Source organism: Arachis hypogaea, chromosome 11 (assembly GCF_003086295.3).
Source record: "Arachis hypogaea cultivar Tifrunner chromosome 11, arahy.Tifrunner.gnm2.J5K5, whole genome shotgun sequence".
NCBI lineage: Eukaryota > Viridiplantae > Streptophyta > Magnoliopsida > Fabales > Fabaceae > Arachis > Arachis hypogaea.
In genome coordinates, this window is record NC_092046.1 from 11,087,891 (window position 1) to 11,107,845 (window position 19,955).

Genomic DNA, 19,955 nt, shown 5'->3' on the forward strand with positions numbered 1-19,955 from the left:
GTTCAAAAAGTTACATCTGATGACTTTAACCTTAACTTTTTGGAACGAGATCTTGAAAAACGGCTTTAAATTTGGCAATATCACCCAAACCATAAAGATGAGATTAGACGAGCTTATCTTAAATGGGGTCCATATCAAAAATATTTTGACAATTATTTTCTATCTGGCCCCCCAAAATTTTGTTTCAAGTTCCGCCACTGACCATGATGATACTGGTGGTGGTGGTGGTGGTTCTGGTTGGGCGTAGGCTTCTGGTCTGGTGGTGGTGGTGGTTGATTTTGGGGTGAAGGGAGAAGGATATTTTCGTCCGAAAGGCAATTTTAAAACAAACTGAAATTTTGGGGACCATTTTAGAACGAAAAAAAGGCCGGGGACGAAATAAATATTCAACCTCTACATTGGGACCAAAATCATACTTATCCCTAATAATAATAATAATAATAATAATAATAATAATAATAATAATAATAATAATAATATGAATTTAAAGTAGTAAATTTAGTGGGAGAAATAGAACGAAAAAAAGGCCGGAGACGAAATAAATATTCAACCTCTACGTTGGGACCAAAATCATACTTATCCCTAATAATAATAATAATAATAATAATAATAATAATAATAATAATAATAATAATAATAATAATAATAATTTAAAGTAATAAATTTAGTGGGAGAAATGGAGCACTTTGACTTGAACTAAATTGAAGGTCACTCTTCAATGATTGAAACGAAGGACTGGACTTTTGAATTGAAATGAATTACGTGACTTGAAATTAACGAGCGGAGAAGGGAGAAGGAGATAGAAAAATAGAAGAAAATCGTGTTATAGAGAGAAAAAAAAAACTTAAAAAAAACAATAATTAACTATGAAGTAAGTAGAAAGTTAAAAAAATTTTAATTTTTAAAATTTAAATTAATTTTAATTATAAATGTGTATCTAAAAATAAAAATATATTTTAATTAAAAAAAATTAAATAATATTAAAAACTGACTAAATGACTGAATTTTGTTGTATAATTAGCATTTTCTTAATAATAATTATCAGCCACCGGCCGTCGTTGAAATGCCTTCACCACAATTTGGTGAAGGTGAGTGATCACAAATCACAAGTTCTCGTCAAGATAACAATTTAGTGAAGACCAGTCCCAAGTGGACACCAAGGTAGCTTCACCACAAGTCTCTAATGAAGTAGTCATGAAATAGCTTCCACAGAGTCTGATGTCTTTGCATAGTGGTCATTGAAAGTAATAGTAATAGATCTTACCAGAGTGAATGCTTGAATGAGATAGGAATAGCTTGGTTTCTTCATGTTTATTTCTTTTTTTTATATACATATTATAATAATAATATATTTTAAAATGCAGAACATAAGTTAATTATATAAGGTGGGTACTCCCATGAAGATATTATAATTGTCTTCATGTGATGATTTTTCTTTTTGACCCTTAGATGATGGAGTGTAGGGTTAGATTTTGATATGTTATAAAAGTGTTGTTTTTATTTGAAGTGTGGCCAAATCAATAAATCACACTTTTATACAAAGCATCTTCATAAAAAGATGTTTTTTACATCTTCATTTGAGTTTAATCTATTCATATAGGTGGAAGAAATATAATTTAATACAGGTGACCTTACATGAATTGGTCTAATAATTTATTAATATATTAAAAATTAATTAAAAAATACATAAAAAATTGTTAAATTTAATTAGACCATAATTAAGATATAAATACAATTTAGGTTAAGAAATTTAGTTAAATACGTTAAATTATTTAATAATTTTTTAATTATTATTTTGATATAAAGATATTTTTATGTAAGTAGCTATTTAGTTATCTACGATTATAGGGTGTGCAAAAACGTTTTTCTTGCACCTCATTATTTATAGTAGACATAGAGATACGGTTGATAATATAGTGTAATAAAAATTAAACTGAGTTTGTACTTGTGTTATTTTTGCGTGTTTTAGGTTGACATTAACATCTTGCCTCGCTCAATTCATGTAAAATACTTTGTGCCAAGTGATTCTAATCCTTTGTTAGTTGGGACGATGACACGTGCCTTGGCTTTTAATGCAGCTTCCGCAAGACATTGAGTGGCATTTCATTGGGAATTTGCAAAGCAACAAAGTCAAACCGCTTTTGAGTATGATTCGTTTCTTCAAATCAATGTTTCTTTTCTTTTCTTCATTCTATTTAACTATGGGAAAGTTAGCATTTTAGATCAACATTTCGATTGGTTCAAATAGTTCAATACTCATTCTCCTTGTAAACAATCCTAGTGTCGAGTATTGTGAATAGAAGCGACTAGAGAACTTGAACGTACTATTGGTTGATCTGCTTGGATCAGATTAGTGGGGTCGAGTATACTATAATAGAAATGATAGCAATTTGGTCTCAAAATTCTTCTCTAATTTAATGATGTGTCTCATGTAGAATGCCCTTTACTGGGTTTCTTTAAAAGATTCTCACTAGAAAGCTTTGTCTTTAATATAATATGGCATTATCACTGCTGCTTGTTTTGCGAATATGCATAAATTCAATGATTTTGTGAACCTATTTCATGGACTGAGTTTGAGTTCGGACTTTGTTTCTGTACTTGTGATTGACTGCTCTTTAGCATATTAAAATTTGTTTATTCCTTTCTTCAGTATCCTTAGACTAGGCCTTGCATGGTTTATGTCAGGTGGAGTTCCAAATCTGGCCATGCTCGAGGTGGTCGACAATCAGAAGGTAAAGACTTGTATAATCAATGTATGGTGTAGTTCTTGGAGGTATGAATTCATTGTTGTTTATTTTATTTTATGCTTGTAAACTTCATGTGTGTTCAATTGATGAGGTCTATACCTTCTGACTAGTCAAATTTCAATTGTGAATTTTTCTTGTACCTTTGGTACTGGCAGGTGGCAAATCATCTTGACCGTATGGTTTCAACCCTTAAAAGAAATCCGCTGAAAGTCTTGGTGGAAGTAAATACAAGTGGAGAAGAATGTCAGTTTGGCTTAAACTAAATGAGTTTCTCAAAATTCTTGTGCATAATCTTAGTTATTGCATCTCTGGAATTTTCTCAACTTGTTTTCTTCCTATTTCAGAGCCTTCTTTAACCCTGCGTTATTTGTACTGCATTTTAACTGATATGTATTCTTTTCTTATACTTTCACATTTGTAGCTGCTCCATTATTATTTGTTTTTCAGAATGCATCATATCTTACTTTATCTACATAAATAAGCAAATTATGGTTCTCTTCTCTTATTTCTTACATAATAACATAATATCTACTTGTATATGTGATTTCATAATTTTGCAGCCAAATCTGGTATTGATCCTTCCAATTGTGTTGATCTTGCTAAACATGTAAAATTGAGTTGTCCGAACCTTGTGTTCTCCGGCTTGATGACAATAGGGAGGCCTGACTACACCTCAACTCCAGAGAACTTTAAGGTGACAACTTCTATTCTATGTCCAAAACTTAAAATGATCTAATTTCTTATTTACTGGATCGTTTCCATTTCAGTGTTATATTTCTCATTTCTTCTCTTCCTATAGTTTCATTGGAATTTGACCTGAATTTTTGTATTCATTAGCTTGATTTTTTTTGTGATACATTGTCCAATTTCCAATTTATATTATTGTTAAAAAGGCTTTCTCTTCTGTGAAAAATCAGACCCTATCCAATTGCAGAACTGAAGTTTGCAAGGCACTTGAGATGCCTGAGGAGCAATGTGAACTGTCAATGGGCATGTCCGGCGATTTTGAGTTAGCGGTATGATATAGCCTATAATCTATTTCTTTTTTCCTTGGTCCTGCTTAAATCATTAGCATTCGGGTCCTTTTATTCGTCTCGACCTGACTCTGTCTATGTCTCCCAAGGTTTTTTTCCATCGCTAAAGCTATGCTTGTTTACAAGCATAGAATGCAAAAACACAAAATTGTGTTTAGTATATGAGATATAGACAGAGACATTACGTCTTTAGACACTGAAAGAGTAATTTAGGATTTTTTTTTCATTCCTAAGCGGCTAAGACCCAAACTGTGAGGCCTCCATTTAATGGAATAAGGCACTTACCACTTTAACCAGTTCCATATTATATTGGTTATTAGTGCTCTAAATTTATTCAGCAACAAACTACAAACTACTTTTTCTTTTCATTGCATGATTGCATCTGATTTCCTCACAATTATGAGTGCTTTCTATATTTCAAGGGAAGGAATTTGACAGCTATAATTAATTAATTAGAAATGGGGTTCTTTAATTCTTTTGTTGAGTAATAACAGGAGTTAGAGATTGTTATGGTGAGACAGGCATATTTCTTATGATTAAATATGATTGGTTGTGCAGCATTTTCAAAATATTTACCCAATAAAAAGAAAATACTTGCATATAGATAAGTTAGTAGAGGTGCCCTTCATTGTTTTTGAACCAGTTTTAGAGGTCATGATCAACTGATATTTATTTACCAAGAATTATTACTTGTATCAATTGTTCCACAGTTCCAGTTTGCATGCAATTTATTTATTTTTATGGGTCAATCATGCAACTAATTCATGTTTTTTTTTCATTTTTATGTTTTTTGGAGATTGAATTTATGTGGTTATATATACATTTATTGCCTTTTCAGATTGAAATGGGTAGTACAAATGTGAGAATTGGGTCCACAATATTTGGACCAAGGGATTATTCAAAGAAACAAGAGTAGACTCTTTCTTGCATACACATGCACATATGTAAATTTTATTGTACTGTATTCATTTTCCTTGACAATTATGTAATTAAATTTGTAATTATTAGAACAAACAGCTTATAAAGAATGATGTCTATAAACAAATGATATTACCTCTGTAGTTATACAAGTGCAGAAGTATCATGTTGCTTATAGTGACAAGCTTAGTAAAATCATAATATGTTTCGCTTCAAATTTTAAATCAGGATTACCTTGAATCGCTTGATTATAGTTTCAAACTATTGATTACTTGAGCAAGGTAGACTATGCTAAGTCATTCCAAAACACTGGTGTTTCAAAACAGTAAAGTAGCTCCCAGCAGCCCAAAGATAGTGGAATTTTTTTTGGTCGTCTAGGGTATTTTCTAACCCTAATTTGTCGCAGATTTGATTTCCATATAAGAGTTTGTTGCTAACTAATGAATTGTTACATGCTAAGGGTGGGATTCAAACCTGACACTTGTTTAACCGGACAAGTGGGCTAATCACTCGACTAGCCCAGATTAGATAAGACAGAGAAATTTATTTTAGATCATTTGGACGTCTAGGAGAAAGATCCAAAAGTAGATGAAAAATTAAATATGAACTATTGATTATAGACAAAAAGTCTAAAATACTCTATAAGAGATAGTCAAACAAAATCTATGAATAATAGGTATATTGCTATTATTTAATCTATGTAATTGATTTTACCGATTTGGATTAGACTTTGTGGATGTTGTATATAACACCAATAAAATTCGAACTTAGGATCTCATGCATACCAGTTAAGTATATAACCACTAGACCAAAGCAGAGAGACATCTCATGTTCAAAATTAAGCACTGAATGGATTTATATCCTGATTTTACCTAAAAACTATGCTTTAGGATAATTATAAAGCTTTTAGATTTCATTTATTATTTGGATTAACTAATAAAAAAAATTTATATCGTACATTGAAAATATGTTTAGTATCTCATAAAAAATTTATTATAATACTGCAAACAAATTTAATTATTATAGTAATTAATTTTAGGGTAAAATATATTTTTTGTCTTTAAAGTTTGGTAAAAGTTTTAAAAATATCCCTAAGTTTTATTTTGTTTCAATTTTGTCTTAAAAATTTTCTATTTGCATCAAATATACCTTTGATAGCTAAATTTTCAAAAAATTTAAGACTAATCTAACAATAATGCATAAAAATTATACTTGATTTGCTTGTGTTGAGGATTGTTCTTATAAAATTATTGTTGAATGGGTCTTAAATAATTTAAAATGATGCAAATCGAAAATTTTCGGGACAAAATTAAAACAAAATAAAACTTAAAGGTATTTTTAAAACTTTCATCAAACTTCAAGGATAAAAATTATACTTTACCCTTAATTTTAAATATATATATATATATATATATATATATATATAGTCAACAAAAAAATATGCATACTAATTTTTTAATATACATCGAGATTTTTTTTAAATTCACATATGCTTACACTATAAATTAGTGAAAATTGTAAAAGAAGAAAGCAGATATATAATTCATTATATACATTACAAAATTTATTATTTGTAGTGAAACACTTAACCAACTATATATACACACTATAAAAGTTATTTTTTTTTTTATCAAGACCAACTCTAAATATTAAAGACTATATTTTAATAGTATAAAAATAAAGTATTAGATTAAAATATTGGTTAATATCAACGAAATGTGTTCGTCCAACAATCAATTCCGTTGGATAAATCAATTAGGGATCCACACAACTGTAATTAATTAGGTTGGATTTATTTATTGATATGGGGTACCGAGACCAGAAACATACAGATATAAAATCATATCTGGCAAATAAAATATAGATAGAGATATTGTGTCTAAAGACATTAAATTAGTGTATTTAGTATATTTTGTGTTTATTCTGTCAAAAAGAACACAAAAATACTATTAAGAGACATAATTTATTTTTTATTTTTTTTTTCATTATTTTTATTAATTTTTTATAATTAAATTTTTTTATTATTATATTTTCTTAAATTTTTTAAATAAAAATAAATTAGACCTTCATAATTTTTTTTAGTTTATCACCAAACAAAATATCAGAATATTAATTTTTGGATATCTATCATTTATGTCTTGTTTTCAAAAATAAACGCAGTTTTAGTTTTTTTTTTTTTTTTGAATTCTTTTAGAAGGAACGTAAATTCAAATTATCATGAGAAACATCTAAAAAGTAATGAAAAAATTTCAAAATCTAACACCAAATAATAACAAATATCCAAAATCAATGTAAAATAATTCTAAAAATTCAAAAAATATTTTAAAAATTTCTAATAAAGAGAAACATCCAAAACCTAAAAAAAATTACTTACCAAAATCTTTTTAAAATTCTAAAACTTAACAAAACAAAACATCCAACAAAATATTAAAAAAAAAAACATGCAGAACTAAGAAAAGAAAAATATAAAACTATTTAAAAAATATCCAAAATTCAAAAAGAAGAAACATCCAAAACATAAAAAAAAGAAACATAAGAAATTTAGTATAAAGAAACATCCAAAACCTAATGAAAAAATTCAAAATCTAAAAAAAATCTAACACTAACTAATAACGAACATCCAAAATCCAAATCATTGTAAAATTACTTTAAAATTATAAAAATTATTTTTAAAATTCCAAAATTTATTTTAAAACTTCCAAAATCATTTTAAAATTTCTAATAAAAAAATATTTGAAACGTAACAAAAAAAAATATCTACAATCTAACAAAAATGAGATATCTAAAATAATCTTTTTAAAATCCCAAAAGCTAATAAAAGAAGACATCCAATAAAACATTGAAAAATGAACATCCGAAAACTAAGAAAAAAAAAACATCTAAGACTATTAAAAAAAATCCAAAACTCGAAAAAAAAATGCAAAACATAAGAAAAAGAAACATCCAAGAGTAGGAGAAAGAAACATCTAAAACTAGTAGAAAGAATCATCCAAAACCAAGAAAAAGAAGAAGAATAACGCGGGTGTTTTATGCGCCCCGTGGAGGAGGCGTGATCCGTGGCCTTGTTCTTTGTCGAAACGTGAGTGGTGGCCGATGGCGATAGGAGAAAGGGAGTCATTGGCCGGCGGCACGAGCAGCAACGGTCTCACTCGGTTTTCTATGCTGCGTGCATGCGGCAGCGGAAGGAGGGCATTAAGTTCGCAGAGGGAGGGCGCTGCGTGCGTACATGCAATGGCAGAGAGAGGACGCTGTGTTTGCGGAGGGAGGCGAGGGAGGAGACGCTGTGTTCGTGCATGTGGCGGTGGGAGGGCACTGCGTGACTATGGCGGTGGTCGATAGCAGTGGTAATAGTACACCCGTGGCTATGAAGAGAAGAATAAAGATTTGTGTGGTTGTTTCTTTCACTGTGTATTGTCAATAGAGCGAGAGTGAAATTAGGATTAATTATTTTTGGTATTTTTTATTTTAATTTTTTTGAATTTTTTTTAGTTAATTGCACTATTAATTGTTTTTTTTTTTATAATTAAAATGGTAATTAATTACCATTATTTCTACTAGATTAAAATGACAATTTTTTTCTTTTAAAATTGCATCGAAACCGATATTTTTATCTAATTAAAATAATAATTTTTTAATTTAAAATAGTATTTAAAACTACCATTTGAACATGTTTTATTCAACTACTCACAGATCATTGAAATGTGGCATTCCAATTTCACTTTTGAGATTATAATTTAGTCAAATAGATCACACTAATCACTATCCTCTCTTAGTAGAAATTACGGTTGTTCAAGTCCCTCCACTTTAACTACTTCTGTGTTTCCACTTTAACTACTTCTTTGTTTACTTGCTTGCTTGAATCATTGATGGCTTTAGAAATGCATATATTTTGTTTGTCTTGTCATGCAACTTATATTATATATATGATTATGGTATAACATATATACAAATCAAATGGGATTCAATTTGACACGAATATCCTAAAACCAAAATTCTTATATACATGTTTTATTTTGGCCATAAATATATGTAAATTGAAACTATTTAATTCAAATTACTATATATTTATGTAAATCATATGCATTTAATTCGATTTACTTAATATGGGTGTAAATCAAAATATTGATTCGATTTACCTAAAGTAGGTATAAATCGAAATATATTGATTTGATTTATCTAAAAAGATTATTTATAATTTAGATTGAAATATATTGATTCAATTTACTATGTTTTAAGGCTCTAAATAAATACTGAATTCAATTTACTAGTATATTGAGGTAGTGATATAAATTGAATTCATTTAGTTCGATTTACTAAGAGAAACAAACTATATAAATACGATCAGAATGTTAGGAGTTCATTAGAATGGGGTTCACAATAGCTGGTGAAAATAATTTTTTAGTTTTTGTGCACTACAGAAGGACAATTAAGAAAAAAATGCGAGAAGGAATAAATTTTATTAATAAGAATTCGTTGAGTGTCTTTATCAAAATTCTAACAAACTAATAAACATTGCTACAGCTAACATTTGTAGTTTAAAAATTCCAACTAACTTAATATTACTAACATTTCTGATCTACCTTGAAGAAAAAAAAATTATTTACTAACATCTTTATTGATGCTACCAGTAATATGGACAACTCCGTCTAATCAATAGATACGATTTTGGTCGTCTTTCATGTCCGCAGTTTTGAATCTTGTCGCATTGTAGTCTCACTTTTCTCTTCTGGTGGGTGTGGATGGTGGAAGAATTTGTGAATTGTAATTCGAAACAATTTATTTCGAATTGTATATATAGGTAAATCAATGGTAAATCGAAACTATTACATTCGATTTACTAAGTGGTACATTGTCTATAAATCGAATTTAATGAATTCGATTTACTATGAGCTATAAATCGAAACCACTTGTTTCAACTTACTGTGTGTTTTAAATCAAAACTTCTTGATTCGATTTATTATGGACTAGCTTGTTTCAACATTTTCTCATACTAAATTGAACCTAATAATTTTGATTTACCAATGTGCATACTAATTCGAATCTATTTGATTCGATTTATCTTATAAATGCAAACGAAACATTTATAATTTGATTCCATTTAGAATATTGGTGTAATATTGGATTATATTTATTTTTTTTATGTGAATTACCCTATAATTTAATTAATTAAGCAATGAAATCTATGCTATTGACCATGTATTTATATTCTTCATAATTTATTCATATTATAGATCATGTTTAGATGAAAATTAGTGAACATGATATATGTATTCAGTAAATCCCTCTCTTTCTCTTCTCTTCTCTCTCTTTTTCTCTATAAGATTGATGCTGAAGTTGATGATGACGATGATATTAAGGTTGATGATGATGATGCTAAATTGCTAACACTAGGTGGAGAATGATTTTGAGGAGAGATATTTGCTAAAAAGTTTTTAATATGAATTTAGGATAAGGTATTTTTAAATATATTGCCTTTTTGTTTTTTTTTTTCCAAAATGTGAAGGACTGTTTTAGAAAAAAAATAAAATTTAAAAGTCTGATTAATTTTTTTTAATTTTTTAAAATTAGAAATTAGAGAGTCCAATTTTAATTTTAAGTTATTAAATTTTTTGAAATAAAAAATTGAAGAGTCTAATTTTAATATTTTAAAATTTTAATTATATAAAAATTAAAATCCAAGAGTCCGATTTTAACTTTAAAAATATTTTAATTTCTAAATAGAAAACTGTAAGGTCTAATTTTAATACTATTATGCAAATATTTAGCAATTGAAATTTATAAATAATAAGATATTTTAACAATTATAATTATTTAAGATGGTTCAAAATTTAGATTCTCAAAATGAAACCTACTCTTTTTATGAATATCAGTTGTGCATCAAAGTCTTACTTTATCAAAAAAAAAATTTACTTAATAAAATAAGGTTAAAAACACTCCACAAAATTTCGAACAAAAAAAATTTCACATGAATTTAGAGTAAAAATTACAAATTACAAAAGAAAAGAACTTGATAAAACAAAATTTAAAAAAGAAATAACTTTACAAAAGATAAAAAATACAGAATTGTAATGAATATAAGAAACATGTGGAAGGAAACTTACACAAAAAATTAGTTTAGACAAATCGTAGAAAGTCACTGAATCTGTGAGAAAATAAGTGTATTTTTGAGTAAAATTTCCAACTCTTCGTGCATTATTTGTCACCAATCACTATATTTATAGACATCTTCAACCAATCAAGTCTTGCTATGTCTCGACCTTCATATACTTTAACACTAACTATTTCTGCTAATCATAAGTTTAATAACCGCTCTGCTAGCTTCATTCTCGGCCTCCTCCTTGTCAACACTAATTCCATCGAATTCCCTTAACCGATTTCCATGTCATCGACACAACCAATGTTGACTAAGAAGTACTATAAAATTTTTTAGTGTTTTCTAAATTAATTGGATGGTCCAATTTGTAAAAATCATATCAATGTAATACATATTCTGTATGTGTGCATTTCACCTATTAGTTAGCCGATAAAAAATTACTTTGTGGAATTTGGATGAGGTTGATAATAAAAATGTGGATTTAAGTATTTTCTCATCAAACAATAACCAATTGAATGTAAACCCCAAAAAAAAAAAAAAACCAATTGAATTTGCCGTCCCCTTAGCCTTGTTAATGAGGGTTAGAAGCTCACCGATTTCACATCATTTTATTAAATTAATCATAGATTAAAATAAAAATAAAACATTTTGCAAAAAATAAATAATTCACCATTTTTCTTTTATAAAAAACAATATAAGGAAGGAAATGAGAGTTGAAAACAAATTTCAAAGCTAAATGAATAGGGCTGGCAATACTAGCATACCCGTAGATTCTACTCCAACCGTGGCAATTGACCCGTAGCGAAGCGGGTTGAGCAGTGAAGTAGGATCAGATTAAAGTTTATATCTAATTCTACTCGATCAACTCACAGTCCTGTTATATTATATGCAATTAAAAATTATTATACATATATACTGAAGTTGATAGAAATCAAACCCACATCTTCTTTTTTTTTTTTTGTAATTTTAACGTGAATTTTATCATGATTTTATTACTTTTAATTTTAATATGAACTCAATTTTATATTTTCTATTTTATTAGTATGTTTATGAATCATAGAATAATTAAATATTGTGTTTTACCTAAAAAATTGATTTGTTTTGGATCAAGTATGATAGGATCGAGTGTGAAATTTTAGAGTGCGGGTAGAGTTAAGGTTAAGAGATTCTCAACCCGCATGTAGGTAAAATTGAATTTTAGAAATAACTTAAATCCGCGGGTAAGGTTAGTATGGAGTAAAAATCCTACCTTACCCTACCTATTGTCAACTCTATACATATGTAATGAAGTTCATAGAAATCAAATTCACACCTTTTTTTTTTGTAATTTAAAAATAAATTTTATTATGATTTTGTTGCTTTTAATTTTAAGATGGACTTAATTTTGTATTTTTTATTTTATTAGTATGTTTATGAATTATAAAATAATTAAATATTATATTTGATTGAAAAAACTGATTTGTTATAGATCAGATCAATTAGGATCGAGTGTAAAATTTTAGAGTACGAGTAGGATTAGAGTTGAGAGATTCTCAATCCGCAAGTAAGATAAAATTAGGTTTTAGAAAAAATTTAAATCTGCAGATAGAGTTAGAGTGGAGTTTAAATCGTACTCCCTACCCATTGCCAACTCTATTCATTTGAAATGAATTAGTGAGACGCAGAAGATAGACTCAACTACTCGTTGATCTAACCATTCAATTCTTACTTTTTGTTTAAAACTTCTACCAGTAAATTGACATGCTATGGTTTCATATCCTTTCGAAAGGGGAAAATGTATGTTATAAAATGAAGCTAATTGATTGCGAACTTAGTGCATAACAAACTCTTATATCAACACTATATACTATAAGAAAAATGTAATAAAAAGAAGGCTACCATGTCAAACCAATTGCTAAATCTAATAGAGCTTCTACTTGGCGTATTGTTTGTTGCTTCTCTTGTTGCTTCAATCTATTTGCAACAGATTGTGGATCGAATCCTGCTGCATTTTCCACTTCACTTTGATCGGCTCGAACCTCTTGTAGCAATGCATCCACCTCCCTTACGAAGTCCACCCTCAATAGAGCACCATCGTCTTCAAGGGTCGGTCGCAAGGGCCCTTCAAGCTGATACCATACAAGATTATTGAAATTAATAACTTATATGTATTTATTCAGATAGAGGTGGAACTCTAACTAAAAATTTTTTGTAGTTTACACAATAGATAGGCTGCATATATTAGGTGCAGTGCAGGTGCAGCCCTTCCCCATATCCTACGTTAACGCGGGATGCTTGTGCACTAAACTGCCCTTTAGACAATAGATAGTATCTACACTACTCTTGTCGTTAACTAGATTTATGTATTCAAGTATAAACAGATAAACTTGAATAAAGTTTAAGCACTTACTATTGATGCCTAATTTCAGTGGTTACTGTGGACTTATCGTAATTTTATACATTCCTGAGATTCAACCTTCAAACCACTAAGAAAGGGACGAGCTTTCCAAAGTAGACCAGTATTTGGTCATATAAAACATGAACTTAGTTTAGATTTTGTGGTATATTGGTATTAATACTTTATTCAGTGGAACCGTAGAATTTAGAAAAACAAAAACTCTGTTTTATGGCGGTGCAACAAATTCATTCTGGAAACAGAACGCATACAATTTTATCCCTGAATAAAATAGCACTGGTCCTGGAGAAGGATCAACTTGTTCTAACAATATTAAATTCAAGGACAAAATTACACGTGGTTTCTATTTGAGAAACAAATCTGTTACAACTTGAACTTTTTCAGGGGAAAAATTGTAGTTTTTCTTTCTTCATTATCGAGAGAGAGAGGAGGAAAAAGGAAAAGGGGGGGGGGGGATGTAGAGATAGGGAAGAACTCAAAACTTAGGGAAGCTACTAAACAAGCATATCATTCGACGAAAGTCTATAGGTGTAGCTTACCTTATCAATGTCAAAAGACTCAAATCCTGGTGGAATGAGAACACTGAATGGATCCTCCCGTGGAAAAATATCAATCATGATCTTTTTACATTTCTTCAGCCATTCACTGAAGTCAAAGCCATCATACATAATCAAAAGTTCGTTGAGTAGTCTCATTGCAGGGGTAGCCTCTCTTCTCAAGATCTCAGTCTACAATCAAGAACAGAAAATAAATAAAAAAAGAACAAAAAAATTTTTTTTGGGGAGGGGACAATGTAAAGAAATGCAATATGAGCCAAAAGTCATATGGTTTATGCATTAATATCAACATCGGTTAATCATAGGAAGACATGAATTACTAGATTGATTGATAACCTTAGGTGCTATGGAAAACACGGGCTCTCTTTTTAATGGTGGTGTTAGGATTAAATACAAATTTCCCAATGGACTTCAAGTTTATAAGTGTAAGAAATTTAGGGCAGTTTGGAGATTACTCAAAGTCAGAATATTGGAAGGTTGAGTGGGACCTTAGGTTCTAAGTTCTAACTAACTTGTAAAGGGAGTGAGGAATGAGAGACTGCTAGTCTGGTAGTAGAATATATGGGTGCGTTGTGTTTTTTGTTATGGGAAAATGTTTATTTAGGCACAGTAGGGTGTGGAGGTAAGGTATGAGATTGGTAGGAATTGGCTAGAAGAGTGAGGCTGCTACAGTGCCTCATTTCTCCCTTCTTTGCTAATTTTGATGTGTTTTTCTTCCCAAGCAGTAGAGCTGAGAGCCTGAGAGGCTGAGACCCAACTTTAGTACTTCACAGTGAATAAATAAATACCTATTCTCTCCCTTTTCTTGTGTGGTTTCTTACAGGTGCGCATCGCATCAAATTAGCAAGAGCAGCTAAAGTGGGGTTCTAACTTCTAACATACACAAGGTATGAACATTTAGAGTACGAAACTTACAAGGCAAGATAAATTATGATACTGCCATAAAATTGAGCAATTGTAATTCAAACCTAAGAACTTGCCCATAAGAGGAGGGTTAACAAAAGTACTTATTAAGATTCTATCTAAACCATGTCATTAACTGACGTTGGACTGTGTGACATTCAAATATTGCATACTTAAGGAGGGACACTTTCATCTGGTAAGAGGGTGGTACCCAATAATATTTATTTGTGTATGCATTTGCTATGCAGGAGAAGCAGCAATTCACAGTCCAAATGGCTATAAACAAATCAAGGAACAATCCATCGCAGCCAAATCAGAATTATCCATCAAGTTATTGTAGAAAATCAGGAGCCTCCACAGCCTTCTTAGTGAGCCAGTCTCTCCTTCTCTTCTTTGTGTGTGTGGTGAGAAAAGAAGGATGAGGACACTGAGAAAATTAACAGAGTTCTAGAACTCCTAAAGAAGTTATGTAGTAAGCAGAACAAAAAAGAGGATCAGTTACCTCAACCCTTCTGTATAACAGATCCAGACTTCTTATAGCATCCTTTTCCTCCTGTAAAGTGGTGAGCAAATAACATATGAAATTAGACAGCAGGATCCATGGATTAAACAGAAGAAAACATCGCACTAATGCTAATATTCATTTTGGATAATCCATCTCAAATTAAGAGAAGTCATTGAAAGTTGAAAGTTTTACACGAGAACACATAAAAGGAATCGAAGAATCTGAGTTCTTGGGTAAGCAAAATATGAATAGAATCAAGTTCATGAGAAAATGAAACAAATGTTTTTTAACAAAGAACAACTTACATCACGCCGGGCAAGATCAAGCCGGTTCCATATGACCATTAAAACAAGTTCATTGAGTTCTCCTTTCTCAGCAGCTTCCTCGATTTTCTACCAAATAATAAAGACAAAAGTGATCAATCATTCACACTAGTATCATTGAATCCTAGTTAAAAAGACTTGACACCAACTAAAACATGTCAAAAACCGTACACGCATGCATGAAAAGGCCTCTGACTGGTATGAAAATTTCCTTACGATTCTCTTATATGCACAAAATACACATAAGTTATAAAGAAAGAGACAATTTTAATAACCATAAATTGTACATAATTGCAAGGGATGAAACTTTTATGCAAAAAAGATGTTAAAAAAGCTATTAGAATGAGATACATGTCAGACATAATGAACCCACTTTCCCTTCGATTTCTTCTTTTTCTTATTTACAATTTCCCTTTAAATTTATACATTGAAAACAAACACTGCATTTCCATGACGATTAAAGATATCGTTTCACCAAGAAATTACCTCTTCAATTTCTTCCGCAGCTAATATAAAGCTTGAAACCAACTTCCGTGCTTTTATGACATCTTCTTCAGGGTATCCCTTCAGTCGCATGCCAATTTCCCTATATTCATCCATCTTTCTTTCTTCTTCCTCATCTTCTTCTTTGCGTAACTGATGCAATTCCTTTGTCTCTTCACGTTGTCGAGCTTGCCATTCCTATCTTTGCGATGGTTAGTGAAATCTATGCAAATAAAGCCTTCAAACAATTCGGCATACATGAATGGCCGAGGGACAAACTGATGCCATAATATTTTCATAGTTCAAACTAATTGGCCAAGAAGAAAAATGTCCATTCATGCACTATATATATTTTGATACAATGTTTATCCAACAGAAAATGCAGTTAAAAATCAGAATCATTTGATGATATATTTGCCTTAAACATATTCAGCAAGGATGTTAAGAGCAGTACCTAATTGACCAACAAAACAAGAACTCAAGTTTGAGTGGAGCTATAGCATTTTTTCTTTGAAGATATAACACGACATTTCAAATAACATTGAACAAAAATCACTAAGATGCTGAAAGAGAAAAAAAAAACGAATTTAGTTACCTTTCCCGCATTCTCGAAACTTATTGAACAATAAAAAAAATCTAGCTCCCTGCTAAGTCGCTAACAAGAGTACATCCTTTACTAAATACATCTATAATATTCAAACACTTTTGGGCAAAATACAGCATTTCCCTCATTAGAATTTGCGTCGTATTAGCCCCATGGTTAGAGCGGTCGACACCAAAACTGCTATATTAAAATAGCAGATGAGAGGATGGCCATTTTTTGGAGAAATCTATGTAATATCACACTGTTTATACAACATATACAAATGTTCAAAATTTTAAAAATACACACAATTGAACCATTCATTACCAATAACCAAATGTCATAATCCCTACTGCAGTCTAAAAAATAAATAAATATACAATTAACAACAACATCCAATGCATAACAACATAAAATCTTAATTAAACTTGAGTCTCTAACATTAAGAAACATTTCAATGATGATAATGCCATTGCTTTAAAAAAAAAAAGGAAAAAAAAAAAAAAACTATGCCAGGGGAGCAGCAGCCACAATGAGATTAAAAAACGACAGAGAGTAGAAAAGTGCATTAACAATACATACATCATCATAGTACTCCTTTGGCATCCCTTCTAGAAGCACCTCTTCCTTTTCATTTTCCTTTTTGATACACCTCACTCTTAAACCTGCACCCAAAACCCCAACCACAAACCAAAAACAAAAATCAGACTTTGAAATTATGGGTAACTAAACATGCCAAAAAGAACAAAATTTGTGGTTGCAGTGACGAATCTGTGCTGAATTGCATTTACATGATGTAAAAGAGGGGAATAATAGAGGAGGATTTGTAACAAAAAGGGATGAACAATAAAGGGTGGTATCTAAGGAGAGAGAAGAGCAAGTTAGAGTGAGAAGCTTCATGTTCATTTTTTCCCTTTGTTCAGCAAAGCCTTTGTAAAGTTAAAGTGTTAAACCCTTCAGAGGCCCCGACCATGTTTTTGCGCTTGTTTTTCATTACAGGTTATCCCCACCCATCCCCCCCCCCCAAAAAAAAAACCCAAAAAACAACCCCCCTAAATACTTAGCAATTATTTGTTAGAATTTCAATAATTTCGGAAATGTTAACTCAACAACAAAAAGGTATTTTACAGCCAATAACTAGAATTGATTTGTTCAAATTATCCTTTCATTCGAAAAAAGAATAAAATTTGAAAAACAACAAATTTTTCCCCATGTCGGCTTCTTCTCTTACTTCATTTTCCGCCTCTCCAACTCTCTCTGTTCCTCTCACATTGAAGCCACAATGCTACTGTCATTGGCACCCTCACTCACTATTGTCATTGTCACAAATAACAAAAGCTTTTTATTTTGTGAATGGTAATAATATATAAATGTCTTTCAAGGTTACAACTAATGATAAAATGCTTTAAAAACTGATCATATCTTGCTGGACTGCTAATAAAGGGTTTTTCCCCCTTCGATAGAAGAGGGAACTTATTATTGTGCAACAGTACATAGAGGCCCCATTTGATAACTATCTCTGGATAGGAATATAGATAATATGACACCCAAACCTACTATTTAGAGAAGACAGACAGAAACAGGAAAAATGTCTCTGTCCTAGAAAAGGGAGCAAAACACTTGTTTCTATCCTCATTGTCTCATTGTTTCTATAGTTTATACCCAAGACACTTGCCAAACACTGCTAGAGATATGATAAGGTATAATAACAAGAAGAAAGAAAAGAAAACGCATATTTTCTAAAAAATTGATCTAAGTGACAGGGCAAGCCAATTTCTCCTTATATCTATTAAAGAAACACCTCTAAAAAGACCATTTGTTAAACACCACATCAAATCTAAGAATGAAATCGTATCTCAGATGTAAAATGTCATCTAAACAGATCAAGATCCTCATAAAAAATCAGCTTTCCTTTTTGAAGACAGCACAGATTAACAAAAAGTGAAATTTCCCACAACCTCTGAATTTCGTAAGAACAAACCAATGCAATTCCTTGTGACAAATCCAATTCTCTCTAAACATGTCAAAAGAGCCTGTTATACAGATAGTTCGCAGCCGCACATTGCAGAAGAAAACGAAACACTGATTCTGAAGTACAGCAACACACACACACACACACAAATACACACAAGGCTGCTAAACGAAATCTCCATTGATAGATAGACCAATTTCCCACTTTTAGCAATTGAAACGAAAATTTACTTCTTCAACATCAAGCAAGTTCTAGATGTATTTTAGTTAAAATTGAAGAAGCCTTATGATTGTTGTTGAATCACAAAGCAACTCAAAGAATCACTTTTACAATGAAACAATATAAAAGACAAGTACAAATATAACTATAAAAAACTTAGATTCATTGATGATTGAATGACTTTGAAGAATCCATATAACATTTACCTGGCTGCACATACGTATCACAAGCAGGTCCTCGCTCCAATGCTCCATGAGGCGTGTTAAAGTATAACCTGTACTCACTTCCATGAGGAATGCCAGGAATAATTGATATTTATATTAAAAATAACTCTATATACAAATTAAATCCACTGTTCTATTTTCTCAGTTGATACTTAGTTTACTAAGGAAAATAGTGAAAACATAAATAAGGAAATTAAGAAGGAAATAAACCATTCCTCAGTTTTCCCAAGCACCAAATCCTCAATAAATTGAGGGTAACCATTGCTTTCATGAAAATTGCATCCATCTTTCAAAATAATTAACACCAAACACAAATCAAATTTCAGAACGTAAAATTCTATGAAACAGTACGCAATTTCTAGTTTACTTACCTTTGACGGAGGAACTTGCCAAATGCTTTATGCGGGTTGTCTGAAGTAGAAGCCGAAGCTCTTACGGTTGGTGTTCTTGATGGGATGAAAGTAAGGGTTTGGGATTGGGAGTGGAGAAAGGAGGAAGTGGTGGTTGTTGGATGGAAGAGTTTGATTGGAACAGAGAGGGTCGACATTGCTGTGAAGACACAAAGGGCAGCACTGCACAGAAAAGCGACGGCACTGCACAGCGGCGACGTCGCAATGAAGAAGGAGGGGATGGAAAGGGAGGCGCAGGCGGTGCTGTCGAAAACGCGAGCAGGAGTCGCCGGCGGTGTGATAAGGGAGAAGAGGGAGAGCTGACCGCGTGTAGGGAGCCGACGGAAGAGAGGGAGGAAAAACAGCGGAGAGTTTGATGACGCGGTGGGGGTAGTTTCCGGCGGCAACCTGATGACTCGGAGGGGTAAAAATGGGGAGATGATGACGATGGAAGACGGTGCTAAAAACAATGGTAATTATCCATTTTTGTAAAGGGTAGATTTGTCTAAAAGTTATTTTTTTCCACGAAAAAGGATTTTAAATAGATTCAGTGCTAAAAACGGCAATTTCAGCCGTCCTTTTAAACAATAAAACACTGTCGTTTTAATC

General features: G+C 31.1%; 2 protein-coding genes across 4 annotated transcripts; one reads left to right on the plus strand and one right to left on the minus strand.

The window, feature by feature from the left end:
• Window positions 1-1,972: 1,972 nt before the first annotated feature.
• Window positions 1,973-4,916, plus strand: LOC112720238 (uncharacterized). Of its 2 annotated transcripts, none has more exons than XM_025771101.3 (6): window positions 1,973-2,145; window positions 2,686-2,732; window positions 2,903-2,990; window positions 3,308-3,441; window positions 3,665-3,763; window positions 4,620-4,916. In XM_025771101.3, the coding sequence occupies exons 1-6, from the start codon at window positions 2,073-2,075 to the stop codon at window positions 4,695-4,697; spliced, it is 519 nt and encodes a 172-aa protein (XP_025626886.1). In that variant the 5' UTR covers window positions 1,973-2,072; the 3' UTR covers window positions 4,698-4,916. The 2 variants fall into 2 exon arrangements, with proteins under 2 accessions (XP_025626886.1, XP_072062566.1); XM_072206465.1 differs by having other exon boundaries at window positions 2,041-2,145; window positions 2,651-2,732.
• Window positions 4,917-12,474: 7,558 nt separating this feature from the next.
• Window positions 12,475-19,943, minus strand: LOC112720241 (protein PALE CRESS, chloroplastic). 2 transcript variants are annotated; one of them, XM_025771107.2, is made up of 8 exons: window positions 19,329-19,943; window positions 18,940-19,007; window positions 17,125-17,207; window positions 15,963-16,157; window positions 15,459-15,545; window positions 15,151-15,201; window positions 13,728-13,916; window positions 12,475-12,901 (listed from the first exon to the last, which is right to left on the minus strand). In XM_025771107.2, the coding sequence occupies exons 1-8, from the start codon at window positions 19,502-19,504 to the stop codon at window positions 12,668-12,670; spliced, it is 1,083 nt and encodes a 360-aa protein (XP_025626892.1). In that variant the 5' UTR covers window positions 19,505-19,943; the 3' UTR covers window positions 12,475-12,667. The 2 variants fall into 2 exon arrangements, with proteins under 2 accessions (XP_025626892.1, XP_025626890.1); XM_025771105.2 differs by having other exon boundaries at window positions 18,940-19,016; window positions 19,329-19,855.
• Between the last annotated feature and the right edge of the window lie 12 nt (window positions 19,944-19,955).

Bases quoted from the DNA above. Each gene is read 5' to 3' on its own strand.
- LOC112720238 (XM_025771101.3), top strand. From the start codon at position 2,073: ATGCAGCTTCCGCAAGACATTGAGTGGCATTTCATTGGGAATTTGCAA. The intron at 2,991-3,307 runs GTCAGTTTGGCT...ATAATTTTGCAG, and splicing joins AAATACAAGTGGAGAAGAAT to CCAAATCTGGTATTGATCCT. The intron at 3,442-3,664 runs GTGACAACTTCT...GTGAAAAATCAG, and splicing joins CAACTCCAGAGAACTTTAAG to ACCCTATCCAATTGCAGAAC.
- LOC112720241 (XM_025771105.2), bottom strand. From the start codon at position 19,504: ATGTCGACCCTCTCTGTTCCAATCAAACTCTTCCATCCAACAACCACC. The intron at 17,208-18,939 runs GTAAATGTTATA...TTTTGGGTGCAG, and splicing joins TGATACGTATGTGCAGCCAG to GTTTAAGAGTGAGGTGTATC. The intron at 12,902-13,727 runs GTAAGCTACACC...GTATGGTATCAG, and splicing joins AGTCTTTTGACATTGATAAG to CTTGAAGGGCCCTTGCGACC.